The 16,383-nt window shown below is 44.2% G+C and overlaps 1 protein-coding gene across 1 annotated transcript; it reads right to left on the bottom strand.

Annotated features, from left to right (window-relative positions):
* Positions 1-4,556: 4,556 nt before the first annotated feature.
* On the bottom strand, positions 4,557-12,737 carry eef1e1 (eukaryotic translation elongation factor 1 epsilon 1). Its single transcript, XM_071328593.1, has 4 exons — positions 12,603-12,737; positions 11,715-11,912; positions 7,049-7,144; positions 4,557-6,291 (listed from the first exon to the last, which is right to left on the bottom strand). Exons 1-4 carry the CDS (start codon positions 12,684-12,686, stop codon positions 6,148-6,150), a joined length of 522 nt encoding a protein of 173 aa, XP_071184694.1. The 5' UTR covers positions 12,687-12,737; the 3' UTR covers positions 4,557-6,147.
* Between the last annotated feature and the right edge of the window lie 3,646 nt (positions 12,738-16,383).

Here is a 16,383-nt window from a genome sequence, read left to right as displayed (position 1 = left end):
GGGTTGTTGCCGGGGGTGACAACATGAACTAATCCCTGATTGAGACTCAGGGACAGTACCCTTCCATGCTAAGAGTTCAAGACAGTCCTAAGTGAGGAATGCACCATACTGGAGGCTATTCCACAGAGGAGCATAATCAATTTCACAGCACATGCTCACTTAAATAGACTCACTCTGTGTAATTTGGCAAATTTGTCAGTTGCAACCTTTGAGCAATCATTTGTCTTTCCTTTATCCATGGCTGTTTGACACACAGAACAGTTTGCATGTTGACTACACGCTAGCTAACACACTGAGGGGCGGCTGTATGGACCCAGATTATGCTTGTTTATGGTCTAAGCATGTTCAGCAGAATATATCCATGCAATGTAACGGCCCCTCACACTAACCACTAACACTAACTAGTACACCCAGGAACTACAGTATTTTACTGGACCAACAAAACATCACCGTTTTCCAATAATCCACAAAATATCACATTGACACATTTTTATAAGAGAGGATGCCCAAAATGTGGTCTAACCTTTCATATTAGTGACTTGAATCGCTGTACTTTAACTAACCCTTCATATCAGTGACTTGCATAGCTGTACTTTAACTAATACTCAGAGCAGGCTCACTGAGGAGTAAGACTGAGACCCCAGCTGCCACTCTCTCCATGACCCCCCCCATCATCACCCCCCCCCCCCAGTCCTGGGCCAGTCCTGCTGTGGAAGGTCATGTGGTGTGAGAAGGGGGAGGAGAGAGAGAAAGAGAGAGAGAGAAGTGAGCAGTGAGTGGAGCGGTCGGGTGAGCGAGCGGGCGTACCCTATGCCAGACTGCAGCTTCATGCCCCCAGTACAGAATCAAACCAGTGAGCAGTGAAGCCCACACACACTCTCTCATACACACACTCTCTCATACACACACACACACACACACACACACACACACACACACACACACACACACACACACACACACACACACACACACACACACACACACACACACACACACACACACACACACACGGGAAACAACCAGGCATGAGTAAAAGGTGCACTTCTGGTTCATAATCATGTCCTGTCAAGGTTAATCCATTAGCGCCATTACGGCTGGCTCCCTTTGTGCCCAGGCTATGCATTATCGCCATGCTCAGTGAGGTGGACATTGGGAACTGTCTATTGGTTTGGCTTAAATGATACAGTCAACCCAGAGTTAAAATATGCCAAAGTACTGTCATTGTATCATGTGTCTTTTGGGAAAAAGTGGAAATAAAAACTTTGATATAAAATGGAAGATAAACACATACTATTCCTGTAAACCCCTCCTTCGTGCATATGTATTTATACTACTGCACCAAAGGTAAGCAGGTCAGTTAGGTAACACATAATTACAGTTAATCATATCAAACCTTGCTTGAGTTGTTCTTCTAAATATGAATCAGGAGTGTTTTTTTGCATTAGGGAAATGTGACAAGATAAGGAGGGAAACAGTGCTGGAAGAGGGGGATAATTTCACTCCAGGTTTAAATAAATTAGTCACCCCGAATTAAAACCTGCATTGTAATAAGGCGGAAATTATAAATGCACAGCCAGTTGATGCATATGCAGATGAGCCGAGGAGAAATGGTAATGAAGGTGTTGTTTTTGTTCCAAGGGTGGTCATTATAGGGTATTGCTGATGGCATTGACCCCCTCATGCCCTCTCTCCACCCAGGAATGCATCTGAGGCTCACTACCATCGCCATTCTCTCCGCTTATTTCCCTCGCTTCCCTGGGCAGTGCCATTTCAAAAGTACAGCCCTTGTCAAGGGGGCTTCAGACGCAATTACTTTTGGTATCACTTCTCGCAGAGAAGTGAGCCCCCTCCCCCCCCGAAGACATCCTATCAAAAACCATTAAGGCAGGAGGGCATTCTAAAGTTAAGTGGCATAGACCTGTGGGGTAGAGAGGCAAGGGTGTATTGAGTAGGAGAGAAAATGTATACCTAATATGCGACACATTCTTCAGAATAGAATATGAGAGCACAGAATGGCCTCTCTGTCACCAGTGACTATGCCACAAGGCCAGAGTGCAGCCGATAAAATGTCCTGGAGGAGACAATTCCCCGACAAAATGTATGGAGAACCACTTCCATATTGGTAATATATAAACAAGAAATCTCTAATAATGTGTATGTTATTGCACCTCTACCCCAGTGACTCCTTAAAGCAGGGGTCTATATAAAAAAGATCAAGACTTTCGCAGCTTTAGAACATAGCGCAGGACAAATCCACACTAGAGAACTGAGAGGCCCATTATTTGAACTTAGCCAGACAGGGAAGTTTGCTGTCTTCCTTGCTTCTTGCATGGTATGCACTCCTCCCATCCCCCTCGAACTCACCACGTCCCTCTCACCCCTTGCCCCCAAGCCAAATCCACAACCCCCTGAACGAGCGCATGAAAACACACACACACACACACCCAGGAAATCAGAATGCGGCAGCCAGGAAGTGTGTGTGCAGCTGAGGCAGGTTGGGGGAGAGAGAGGGCGAGCGAGGCAGGCTAATTCTAGAGCAGTCTGCCATCCGTGCCTGAGTTTAGGTGTGATCCCATTGCCCCGGGATGCACACATGTACTTCAGCACCTAGGCTGAATCAGCCGCCCCTCTCTGACTGATGAAGTGAGTGAGTGCGTCTCGTAAACTCCTCGCCACACACCTGGGCTCCTTCTGCGCTCCACGGCATGGCTGTACTTGCACCCCAGAGAAAAGAAAGACAAAAATATATATATAACTTGTGACAAGATTAGTGTTTGCCCCCCCATTCAGTGTTTACCTCCCTGAAGCTTGCTTATAATACTGAAGCTGCATTAAGACTCCACGCTTCTAATATAGAAACTCAACAGAAACACTACAGACAAAGAGAGAAATACACCCAACCTTGGAATGTATCCCCTGCTCACCTCAGTCTCACACGATCCTCTGCACCTTTAGAGAGGAGAGGAAACTGCAGCAAAATAACTTTCCCAACTTGCCCTCAAGCCCTGAAAGTCTGAACCAATGACTGAACTTAAAAGTGTGCAAAGAAAACTACCCCCACCTGCCTGATCATTGCCACTGCACTTGTGTAATTGCAATTGACAATCAGATGCCATCTTTATGGGCACATGGTAGAACTGTCACTATCTGTAAGGGGAGGATAAGGCAATGCCTGTCACAAGCGCTTACGACACGTTAACACGCCCCCCACGCAGTGTTGATTGTTTCATTTAATCAATCAGGGGCAAACGTCCCGTCAGATGCGCCGCTCTCTCGATCTCATTAACAAGACATAACAAACTGTTTTTTGTTGCCGACATGGCAGACTCGGACTAACACCGTGGGGTGTTACGTGACGGGAATACCCCACCACATTTTCCTCTCATTATGAAGATGGTACTAAGGCACCAGTTATTGAAACTGCCTGAATCTGTGGGAACACACTTCCTTTTTTACAAGTTCAGATTGTCACCATTTACTTCATGACAGGACTTATTAACAAAACTGCTTTCATGCCACATGATCTTGCTTGTGGAACCTGTGGCTCTCCTCACTGCACTTTAAACAGTAAGACCCTGTAGAGCAGTCAATCATCAGATAGTTGTCCGTAGGGCGACTTCACCTCACCTGGCCCTGGACTCTGCCCCCATGCCCTTCCCACAGTGAAACCCCTTGTGGCCATGAAGAGGAGTGAGCAATAGGTGGCGTCTGGTCAGGTCCACACACTTAGAGATGACTCCTGGTGAGAGTTGAAGTCATCAGTGAACCCTGCTGATCCACCGAGCCAATTGACCTCTGAACTATCGCTGACCAGGGGGTGGGGGAAATAAAGGCTGCCTCGTCTGCCATGTGGGGGAAGATCTCAATGTGAGCTCATTGTGGCAGTCCACCCCTGTAGAGGAGGCAACCTCTGTCTTCAGATGACCAGGGAGAGGTTGATACTAATTGGGCTGTGTTGAGTTACCCGCTGTGGCTTCATCTATGGGTTTGTCTTGGCTTTGGTTTGATCATCAGCTGCAAAGCGGGAAGACCTAATGACACTGCCATTTTGACATTACGGCAATAGTCACAGCAGCACACAAAACATCTGAAAAACTAGTTTCAAGTTCGTTGATACACATCCTCGAGTTCGTTGCGTCTTCAGAAAGCTTTGTATAACTTCCAAGTTTGTCTACGCAGTATAGATGCATAAAACAAAAGCTCTCTTAAGTTCAGTCTCAATCTAGCGGACACCTCAAAGATAAAGCGTGACATGCTGTGTTAAGCTTCTCTTCAGCAGCAGCAGCAATGATATCTAAATGGAACTAAAATAAACAACAGGACAGTGGTTCTATTATGGTCCAGTAGTGCAATGTTCTTTCTTATCTAGTCACAAGGCCTGCTCAAATGACTGCAGGATGTTTGCTTTCAGAAGATTACACTTTCTGGAACACACAGCACTTTGTTTGCTGTTGTTTAATCGATGGACCCACCAAATTTTAAAAACAAATTCCTTGAATTCTACATAAGCGATTGATAAAAAACTAAACAAGATGAGACTCATGAGATGAAGATTATCTTTGTTTCCCTTTGATTTTTATTGGCACAGGACAACCTTCTGTAGACTTAAATAACACAAAAACATAGCATTAAAGCAGCAGCCGTCATAAGGAAGAACATCCCAAAAAACTAGGAGGGCCAAGAAGGGTTTATCTGACAAAACACAGGCTGGATGAAAGTGTAACAATGTAAACCAGTTAACAGTTTGACACACCGGATAAAGTTTTCACAATTAAGACAAAGATTACCCAACTATTTTGTTGTGCAAACACAGCGATTTCAATATATATATATTAGCTGTGATTCCTACCACTGACAGAGCTAATGGCTAAATCCAGTCTGCTGTGTGAGTGGTGCGAGTGTGTATTATCGCTCGGATGTTTTCGTAAAATGATTTCCCACCCCCTGGGCCCCTCTCCCCACGGGTAAGAGGGTGAAATGACACACAATGCGCGGCTGTCACCCAGGGCTCTAGCATTGGACAGAGGCACGCTGTGGCCTCTATGGCAGCTGGTAGTCTGCCCTCTGCCCTTCAGCATCAACACACAGATTGATTCGAGTGACTCTGATCTGAACTAGAGGCTGCTGCCCACGCTGCTGGTGGAACAGCAGATTGAGAAACTAAGACTGAAGAATAAATTCATGAGGACGGAAAGTTGATAATGGACCTGGGATCTGTGGTGGATGATGATTACATAGTTGAACACAGTTGGGCAGACTGGAACTATTTTGTTTAAGTAACATGTTGAGACATTGAAATTGCAAAAGAGGGACTTCTTTAAAGCGACATTGCAAACTATTAACTCACTTGTACTTTTTAATAATAATTTTTCACAATCAAGGCTTAGGTTAAAGGGATAGTTCACCAAAATTACATTGGTTTCCTTAACCTGTAAGCAGACTATGGACAAGGTATTACAGCAATCCATGCTTTGTTTTAGTTTCCCTGGCACTGTTTCCACATGCTAACATTTCAGCATTTGGGCACAAATCTCAATCAAGTCAAGGGACTGATATTAGCCTATTTAGCGCATCATGTCCAAATCATCCAAAGTATCTAAAATTGTTTGTGCAGCTCAACAAAATCATAGATGATTTGAACAACAAATGCTAATATCGGTCCCATGACTTGAATGGGATTTGTGCCACAAACGCTAAAACATTAGCACGTGTTAACAGTGCATGGGAAACTAAACTATTGATTGCTGTAATACCTTGTCCATACACTGCTTACAGGGTAAGGAAACCAATGTAATTTTGTAATTTGGGTGAACTATCCCTTTAAGTGAAAAGACAAGAATTGCTGACAGGTATCAGCAAACCCTACTGCCATTCACCAGTCAGAATGCTTTCAGGGAGCCAGTTTCAGATAGCATCACTAGAATATCCCTACACCTTGACACTGACAGCATCTGCAGTCATAAAAAAAACAGACAGACTCCCAACAACAACAATAAAAAGACACCGAACGTCTCGAAGGCTAGGGAGGGGCCGTACTGTTGGGTAGGTGGGGAGGATGAGATGTCAGCACCCCCCTGTTTAGCCCTCAAGTCCGCCCTGGGCCATCCTGGCAGCCAGCAGTGCACCCTGACGGGACAGGAAACCTCAGTGGTGGCCGCTGGTGTAGACTCTGTTCCTCAGGACCACCACGGGGGGCAGGTGGTGCCGGACGCCGGGGTAGTGCTGGACGTGATCGAACCACCTCGTCATGTTCATGTACTTCTCCTTCTCCTGGACGGCCAGGTCCACCTGGGACAGAGAGGTGGGACATTCATTTTTACCACTGATGATCCATACGTTACAAATCTGACATTGTTTAAAAGTTGAGAATGACACTACCGTCACATTAGAAATGTCTAGCAATGTTATGAATCTCCATTTATATTTAGCAAATGCATCTTTCTGGCTATAATTAGCTAGTACCCAAACTAATGAAGCAACTCTGCTTGTAACTTAATTCACATTTCTTTCCCCACAAAACAAGTGTAATTGCTAGATGAAGAGAATAACACCAAAATAATGTGAACATATTAGACAATCCTGTTTTAGGTTCTTTGTGAGGCTGCCAAAGCCTGGTCTAAGATAGCTATACTGCACCTGAAACAGAGTCTAAAATCATACCAGTTGTGTTTGGTAGCTATGATAGTCCTCCCCCTGAACTGGGCTGCTGACTGACCTCAGGACAGAGGCTAACCGCTGTGATAAAAAACTAAACTGACTCCCTTGTGGCTGGTGGCAACGATCCATCTCCGCCACAACCGCTGACATTTCTCAACATATGATCCCCTGTTTCTCTCTGTCAGCCTCCAGGGGCCAACAAACTTCTTCCTTGGCCTGGGCTAAAGACATCAATTTGCGCCTCATCTTTTCTGCTTGTGACAAGTTTCCTCTCTCATGCCCTTTAACCATATGACTCTTTTAATTGTGAGCTCCGTTTGACAAACCGCCTTTTAAATTCATCTCTGATTGAAGTCGGCTCTGTTTGGTTATTGGACGCTAGACTTACGATGACGTGATGAATTCCGTAGTACATGAGTGTGTCGGCGAGGGTGAACTGATTTCCTGCCAGGTAAACCTTGTCTTCTAGATAACTGTTGAGGTCCTGCATGAGGGAAAGAATTGAAGTAAATTACTTTTGGTGGATCATTAAGTTAATTAGAATTGCATGATATTTTACAGATTTTCACAGGTCATTTGGAAAATATTTAGACCCCTTCCCTTTTTCCATTTTTTTCCCCTCATCAATCTACACACAATGACAAAGTGAAAACAGGTTTTTAGACATTTTTGCAAATGTATAAAATATTTAAAAAACAAATACCTTATTCATAAAACTATTTGAAATTGAGCTCAGGTGCATCCTGTTTCCATTGATCATCCTTGAGATGTTTCTACAACTTGATTGGAGTCCACCTGTGGTAAATTCAATTGATTGGACATGATTTGGAAAGGCACACACCTGTCTATATAAGGTCCCACAGCTGGCAGTGCATGTCAGAGCAAAAACCAAACCATGAAGTCGAAGGAATTGTCTGTAGAGCTCCGAGACAGGATTGTGTCGAGGCACAGATCTGGGGAAGGGTACAAAAACATTTCTGCAGCATTGAAGGTCCCCAAGAACACAGTGGCCTCCATCATTCTTAATATACAAGCAGTTTTGAAACACCAAGACTCTTCTTAGAGCTGGCTGCCCGGCCAAACTGAGCGATCAGGGGAGATGGGCCTTGGTCAGGGAGGTGACCAAGAGCCTGATGGTCACTCTGACAGAGCTCCAGAGTTCCTCTGTGGAGATGGGAGAACCTTCCAGAAGGACAACCATCTCCGCAGCACTCCACTAATCAGGCCTTTATGGTAGAGTGGCCTGACTGAAGCCACTCCTCAGTAAAAGGCACATGAAAGCCTGCTTGGAGTTTGCCAAAACGCACCTGAAGGACTCTCAGACCATGAGAAACAAGACTCTTTGGCCTGAATGCCAGGCGTCACATCTGGAGGAAACCTGGCAACATCCCTACAGTGAAGCATTGTGGTGGCAGCGTCATGCTGTGGGGATGTTTTTCAGCGGCAGGGACTGGGAGACTAGTCAGGATCGAGGGAAAGATGAAGAGAGCAAAGTACAGAGAGATCCTTGATGAAAACCTGCTCCAGAGAGCTCATGACCTCAGACTGGGGTGAATGTTCACCTTCCAACAGGACAATAACCCTAAGCACACAGCCAAGACAACGCAGGAGTGGCTTCGGGATAAGTCTCTGAATGTCCTTGAGTGGCCCAGCCAGAGTCCGGACTTGAACCCGATCGAACTCTCCCCATCCAACCTGGCAGAGCTTGAGAGGATCTGCAGCGAAGAATGGGTGAAACTCCCCAAATATAGGTGTGCCAAGCTTCTAGTGTCATACCCTAGAAGACTCGAGGCTGTAAGGTGCTTCAACAAAGTACTGAGTAAAGGGTCTGAATACTTATGATTTCACTTTTTATTTTATTTTTTTTACAAATGTACAAAAATCTCTAAAAAACAGTTGTTGCTTTGTCATCACTGTGTATGTGTGTAGATGGATGAGGGGGGAAAACTATTTAATGTTAGAATAAGGCTGTAACGTAACAAAACGTGGAGAAAGTCAATGGGTCTGAATACTTTCCGGAGGCACTGTGGAGACATACGCCACAAACAATTGTCTTGAGGGTCACAGAATCACGCCAATGTGATTCTTGACTTTATCTAAGCATTTTTTGTTTATATCATAACCAGATTAGACATTTGAATCAGAGAAATGTCTCATAAAAGTTGACCAAGGAAGTTCATCAACTATAGAAGATTTATTATTAGAGAAAAAATATGCGGGACATTTTCCTGAAATCCCTTTAATAACCAAACGTTCAGTGATGGGGTGATAATGACACATCCACAGTTAAAGAGACCAAATATCCAAATAAAGTCTAACAGTCAAAAGAGTTGAAAAACAAGATGGTGGCTGGTTGAGCCAACACAGGCCTGAAATCTATTTAACCTATTTATCTGGGAGTGCGTGATGCGCAGTATGAGTGGAGAGCACTGTATCTGTAAGTGAATAATGCACGACCTGAGGGGGAATATGTATTTACCTGTCGTGGCATGGCATCCCCACAACTCTGGCCACTCCGGCTAGTGCAGATGCCTTACAAGTGGCCCACTCCTCTCCCGACTGACTTGGGCGCCTGCAAATCTAATGAACCTTCCACAAACTGGATGGACTAAGCACACGGGGGCTGTGTGTGTGTGTGTGTGTGCGGGGGGGGCGCGCGTGGTTGTGCAGGTCCCAAGGGACGGAACCATCTTTAGCACTTGTACTGCACATACAGCGTCTTGAGGGCTAATGGAGTTATTGTGCAGCCGGAGTGTGCTGCCAAGCAAGGCATGAAGGCAGCAGACTCCTCCGCCACAATCAGATCCCTACCTGCCCTACAGCTATGGAAGCCCAGCCGGACAGGAGACGGCTCCCCCTCCACCCCCACATGGAGTTCAGAACCTGGGTTCTGCGCCTCCAGCCGGACAGGAGACGGCTCCCCCTCCACCCCCACATGGAGTTCAGAACCTGGGTTCTGCGCCTCCACCCCCCACAACCAGTCTGTCCAAGCCTTCTTGGACCCTGCACTCACTGGGGCTACTAGACCTCACTAGAACACCAAGGTTGTGGGTTATAGCACCATGACAATTCTACCATAGTGAAGGAAGGGCACTTTCTGGTCCAAGTGAAGAATAAGTTATTGCACAAGGTAGAACATTAGCCCCTGAGGAAAAAGTTGTTATTTTCAAGGCGTGAGGTTTTCTATATCAACGGTATGACTAAGGCCAGCCCATGAAATTGATTCCAAAGTGTAACTACTAAAATCAAATCGAACATTTTGGCTGTTTTTCTGCATAATGAACGAAAACTGTTCACATGGTAGAATTTACAAGTGCAAAAAAACAGACACTATTGTGGCCCACATTGACCCCTTTCATTTCTGGGATTATTGGTATGCTGTTAGAGTTCTGGTGAATCAGCAGGACAGCTGTAGCAGCCAGTGGGGGCACAGAGCCGGGCTCAGGGCTAACTTCTGTAAGTGGCACCATTACATTTTTTAAAAGGCCTGTCCACATTCACATCCTGGATCAGTAGAACTTTTCAGTAATATCATGGCGGCATGTCACCCTGACAGTCAGTGCCGAGAGGCACCTGTCCAGCCAACCAGTGGCTTCATATCACTTTCACGCTGTCGACAGCCACAGCGGCCCCCCCATTAAAGACTTACACTGTAAAGTGTGTGCCCATCCTGGGCTCTCGTCTACTGCTTTGTCCATCTCGGCCATGTCACTGAAGGGCCATATATCAGACTAGATTCATGTCCCCGCGCCTTAATGAGTCACACACACTGTCTGGCCACGGCTGGTGGAGCATGGGTTGGCGAGTTTGGCTCAGGGGCTTCTCCCAGGCCCTGCTATTCTAGACCCTCTCCGTACACAGCTCGCCAAGCCTGTCTATCCCATATGACAGCAATGGTAGAAAAACAGTGGGTCCACATTTACATTGGACAATAAAACTGACTAAGATAAACAGTACCAGTGAAAAGTTTGGACACACCTACTCATTCAAGGGTTTTTCTTTATTTTTTACTATTTTCTACATTGTAGAATAATAGTGAAGTCATCAAAACTTTGAAATAACACATATGGAATCATGTAGTAACCCCCCCAAAAATTGTTAACAAATAAAAATATATTTGAGATTATTCAAAGTAGCCACCCCTTGCTTTGATGACAGCTTTGCACACTCTTGGAATTCACTCAAACAGCTTCACCTGGAATGCTTTTCCAACAGTCTTGAAGGAGTTCCCACATATGCTGAGCACTTGTTGGCTGCTTTTCCTTAACTCTGCGGTCCAACTCATCTCAAACCATCTTAGTTGGGTTGAGGTCGGGTGATTGTGGAGGCCAGGTCATCTGATGCAGCACTCCATCTTGGTCAAATAGCCTTTGTGATTTATTTAGAATCCAAGGCACACTTTTACCAGCATGGCTTCCACAGCATTCTGCAGCGATACGCCATCCCATCTGGTTTGCGCTTAGTAGGACTATCATTTATCATTGTTGGATCATTTGGAAAATGACCCAACACACCTCCAGGCTGTGTAAGGGCTATTTGACCAAGAAGGAGAGTGATGGAGTGTTGCATCAGATTACTTGGCCTCCACAATCACCTGACCTCAACCCAATTAAGACTGTTTGGGATGAGTTAGACCGCAAAATGAAGGAAAAACAGCCAGCAAGTGCTCAGCATATGTGGGAACTCCTTCAAGACTGTTGAAAAAGCATTCCAGGTGAAGCTGATTGAGAGAATTCCAAGAGTGTGCAAAGGTGTCATCAAGGCAAAGTGTGGCTACTTTGCAGAATCTAAAATCAAAAATATATTCTGATTTGTTTAACCCTTATTTGGTTACTACGTGATTCCATGTGTTATTTCATAGTTTTGATGTCTTCACAATTATTCTACAATGTAGAAAATTGTAAAAAACAAAACAAAAACCCTTGAATGAGTAGGTGTGTCCAAAAGTTTGACTGGTACTGAATAAAAAAATTAAAAATGATTTTCTAATTTTGGATGATTTGAAGTTCTAAAACATTGGAGAATAATCTTTACTATTGTTTCTGGGTCTCTACCTTTAGTATGGTCTTGATATCTTCTTTGTGGCATCCGTCCACTTTGGTGACTCTGTACTCCAGCCACTGCTGCACTACAGCCTTGTGTTCTGCTGACCCACCCAGCAACTCGGGCCGCTTGGCCTCCTGGACCAGGTGAGTGGCGATGGTCACCAAGCCGACCAGAGCTGGTCCATTAATACTCTGGAGGACAGGGACCTGGATGGGAGAGAATGTCAATGTGTACATTTAGTATTAGCCTGATAGGAATTATGGACACAATGCCAGTGTCTGTATTGTAGTGACTTGTCAACAAGACACAGTATTTCAGTGCTTACACATGCAGTCACGTTGAATCGACCCTGTGACTTGTATGTGTTTCTAACGTTGTAATGAAGGCAGTTGAGTCAGTATAGCACTCCACTGAAATGAGTTAGAGCCAGAAATCGTTGGCAACCTAAGATTGCTATCACATGGCATAAACAGGCAGCAGACTCATTCAATGTTAGCTTATCTAGCTGGCTAATAACACAGCTTAGCTCAAACATGATTATACATTTACCCTACAATTTATATGGGGTAAAGTTATAGCTTCGTTGTTCCTAAGTGACCTGCATTCGCTAAAATAGAACTAGCTAAAGCTACTGGCATTATCTTGTTAGCTAGCTAACATGCTACTGTCATTATCTTGTTAGCTAGCTAACATGCTACTGTCATTATCTTGTTAGCTAGCTAACTAGTTACGTTAGCTTGCTTTTCTATGGAAAGTATAGTGGCATGCTAACATTAGCAACCTTCGTAGCTAGCACGTGCTCACGACTCTTTTTAACCTACTGTTCATGAGGTAAGCTCTATTTTATTTAGTACATATCGATAACTGTAACCGAAACCATTAGATGGCAAATTCACCTTCCTATCCCCCTGAGTACTGTATTTGTTAGGCTTTTTCAATCCTAAAGCCTTTTCCAGCGAGGATAGCTCTTTCAACGACATCTTTGCGAACGATGGGACAAGGGGGATGGCACAGGACTGGTCGAAATTACTCACTCCTGCCCACTAGATTTAAATCGACAACAAATTCAGCCAATGGTGACATGAAAAGTGGCTATTATTTCGTTTCATTACATTGCATCAGATCAAAGTACTTTATAGTATAGGAATACTATCTCCATGAATATTTCGTTACAGAATAATGTCTTTATTATGTAGTTAAAACGTGCTTACACATGAATGATCAAATTAAGAATGTTTATTTGTTTAATTTATATGTATAAATTAAACAATTAAACATTGTCATATATATCTTAAATTCTATCTTTCTTGATTAATCCAAAAATATTTCAGCAGAGTAAAAATTGCACACACAAAAAACCAACTGAGGCACATTAAAGAGAGGTTTTCAATTGGTGGATAGATAGCTCATGTATACAAATATTGGTATTTGGTTAATATAAGGCATAGTGTTAACTGAGAGGTTTTAATCAATTAAATTCTTGTTTTGTATGTGAATGTACGCCTACATAAAATACTAGTCTCATTTTAATTCAGTCTGATCAATTAACCTTTTCACACCAACCCTAGCAGTACATTTTAGTAATTTAGCAGACGCTTTTATCCAGAGCGACTTACAGTAGTGAATGCATACATTTTTCTCCCGTGAGAATTGAACCCACAACCCTGGCGTTGCAAGTGCCATGCTCTACTAACTGAGTCACTTCCTATGATACACACACCTGGCCCTCATAGAGTTAATAAGCAGAGTTTGACTGACATCTGACATTTCATTATGGGCGAGTCATAAGGAGACTGGCTTGGATATGTTATTTTCCAGCATGACTTGGCTCCAGTTTATAAGCGGGCGAAGATGTGTGATGTAATACAATCAATGTATCAATATTCTTATGGGAATACACATGTTAATAGTATAGGGGTGCCCTAATTTCTTATGGGAGTGCTCGGCACTGTAGAACACTCCAGTAATTCAAACCCTTCCTACAGCTCAATCTATCAAACAATGGGAAGCATACAGGGACCTACAATTCATAGTAACATGCTTGTTTCCTCACTGCGTTGTATGAGATTTGTGGAAATTTAAATCAAAATGACAGTGAAGGTCTAGAGTTTCCCCAAGTCCGGCAGCAAGTTTGCCTCCGTGTCTCCTGGTATGTCTGTCTCGCAGTGTCTCCTTGCTCTGCTGTTGTATGTCATGTCTGTTTCGATTTGTACAGTCTCCTTATGACTCGTCCATAATGAAATGTCAGATGTCAGTCAAACTCTGCTTATTAACTCTATGAGGGCCAGGTGTGTGTATGACATCATAGGAAGTGACTGCTGCGATGAGGTGTTGCGTGCTACTACCTCCCGTCAGTCATCATCCTGGTTGTCACATATATTTGAATATCCAGGTTGAGGTGACGTGGAGGGCAGTTACTCTAAACAGGATAAAAAAAGCTACTGCCTGTGGTAAAAACTCTACCATGGTCCGGCTTGGCACGTTACATGCATTACCATAACATGAAGTAAAATTGATCAGAGAGTTTCCTACACTGGTGAACCCCTGCAACTCTTCGCCAGGTTGTTGCTGTAAATTAGAATGTGTTCTCAGTCAATTTATGAGGTTACAGTAAAATAAGGAATGAATAAATACAGTATTCCAAAAGCCCAATATGCAGTGAGCACATGAGATGGAAGGCAGGTAGCCTAGCGGTTACAGCGTTGGGTCAGTAACTGAAAGGTTGCTAGTTTAAATCCCCGGGCCGACTTGGTGAAAAATATGTTGCGCTGCTCTTAAGCAAGGCATTTAACCCTCATTGCGCCATGGTTGCTGTGACTCCAGTGTCTCAGGGGGAGTGGGATATGTTAAAAACAAATTTCCACGCCACGCACTTGTACAGGTTATACAGTTGTACGCAAGTGAAACAGGACAAATATCAGCACCCCCTATTTGACTTGAACCTAAAACCTCATCTAGCCAAGTTGTAGCAATATGATTATAAGACCTCTTTATCATTCTAGTACGAATAGGGCCTTGGATGGAACATTCTTGTTGATGTTTATTACCTTACACACATCCATGCACACATCCTGACCTCATCACTACATGTGCACTTTATCTGCAATTGCAAACGTTATTTTTAGAACTCATTTGGAGAAAAAAGCTGTCCCAGAATGCAAATTAATTATAAGAATGAGTACACAGACTATCACAAATGATTAGATGCCACAGAACAAGGTAAGGATAATTACTGTTTTTCCCCTTTTCCTTTTTTTGTGTGTTTGTTTGTGTGTTTCGGCACGTCATACACGTTTAGCCTAGTAGGGATTTCATAAAGGCATGCCTGCAGCGTTAAAGTATGCCTCCTCTACCAAATGCCTTGGAGCTGCCACATCCTGTATGTACACAGATGTGCTGAGGACAACAATCTCCAGTTGCGGAGGACGATCTATAGCCCATGGGAGTATTTCTCATGCCGATTGTGATACATAATCCAGGGTCACATTAGTAAGAGAATATATTGCGGGGTCACCCATACTGCCGTGGGGCTTCCAGAGGCATCCGCATACCCCAATTGTGATATCTCTTCCCCCGTTACACTGATTTGTCTGGCTTGGATGTAGGGCCTATGCAGAGCTGTCTCCCCTGCTACCATTCATAACCTGTAAGGTTATCGTCTGGATATTTAAATCTAGAACTGCACGAGATGGAGGAGGATCGGTCGTGAGAAGAGACATGCATACTGTCAGCACGGATTGTTGAAATTGTGTATTGGTGCTACCTTGGATTGCCAAGCTGGAACGAACATGGGCACAGACATAGGGCGGCTGTGTGACAATTAGAGAAAAGCCTGTGATGGAAAGAGACAGAGACTGAAATCTTACCCCAGCATCCAGTTTTTATTTTTCCTATCTGTCTCACATTTACCCCAACACCAGAGAGAATACGGCAAGCTTTCACAAATGATTGTGGATGAACAAACCTGGGATGTAACCTTTCTGTGTATCAGTGTAAGCTTGTTGTAATATAACATAAAGATTTTGAGGTTCTATTTCCTGGGCTTTGTAGGTTCATTCCTCCGTAATGGCCATAAGCTTAGACTGTGACAAATGTAACACCTTTTACAACTTCTAAGAAAATAGTTCTTTCAGTGTTCAAATGTCGGTAGTCGGCGCTGACTGCTGTCTTCTTGTTTCTGCTGCTGGCTCTAGCACTGGAAGGACTGAAGAGAGTATCAACCCCAGAGCTCCAGGCATGCCTTGGTGTCCCAATAAGGGACTGACGTACCAACCTTCCCTCGCGCAGCAAGAACAACCCACGGCAAGAAGAAGCTGGTCCCTTCTCGTCACACACACACACACACACACACACACACACACACACACACACACACACACACACACACACACACACACACACACACACACACACACACACACACACACACACACACACACACACACACACACACACACACACACACACACACACACACACACACACACACACACACACACATTTGCATATGTGAGTTTGGGGGTGGGGGGCTAGATGAGAGGCCGACATGGTGGAAAGATGACATTTTTGTGGCATTTCAAGTCTTTCCCTTAACATTTGTGACAGGAGATTAGCATTGGTACATGCAGGGAGGAGTGTGAGCCTGGAGAAGGGAGAGAGCAGTAATACAGTTTCTCC

This window comes from Salvelinus alpinus, chromosome 10, assembly GCF_045679555.1.
Source record: "Salvelinus alpinus chromosome 10, SLU_Salpinus.1, whole genome shotgun sequence".
In the NCBI taxonomy this organism is placed as follows: domain Eukaryota; kingdom Metazoa; phylum Chordata; class Actinopteri; order Salmoniformes; family Salmonidae; genus Salvelinus; species Salvelinus alpinus.
The sequence above is the reverse complement of the archived record's forward strand: the minus strand, read 5'-3'. Positions and strand labels throughout refer to the sequence as shown.

What these genes read in the sequence shown, in the direction of transcription:
- eef1e1 (XM_071328593.1), bottom strand. Translation starts at nt 12,686, where the DNA reads ATGTCGTTGAAAGAGCTATCCTCGCTGGAAAAGGCTTTAGGATTGAAA. An exon ending in ATATCAAGACCATACTAAAG is followed by an intron (nt 7,145 to 11,714) that starts GTAGAGACCCAG and finishes TCCCTCATGCAG; the next exon opens with GACCTCAACAGTTATCTAGA. An exon ending in ACGGAATTCATCACGTCATC is followed by an intron (nt 6,292 to 7,048) that starts GTAAGTCTAGCG and finishes TCTCTGTCCCAG; the next exon opens with GTGGACCTGGCCGTCCAGGA.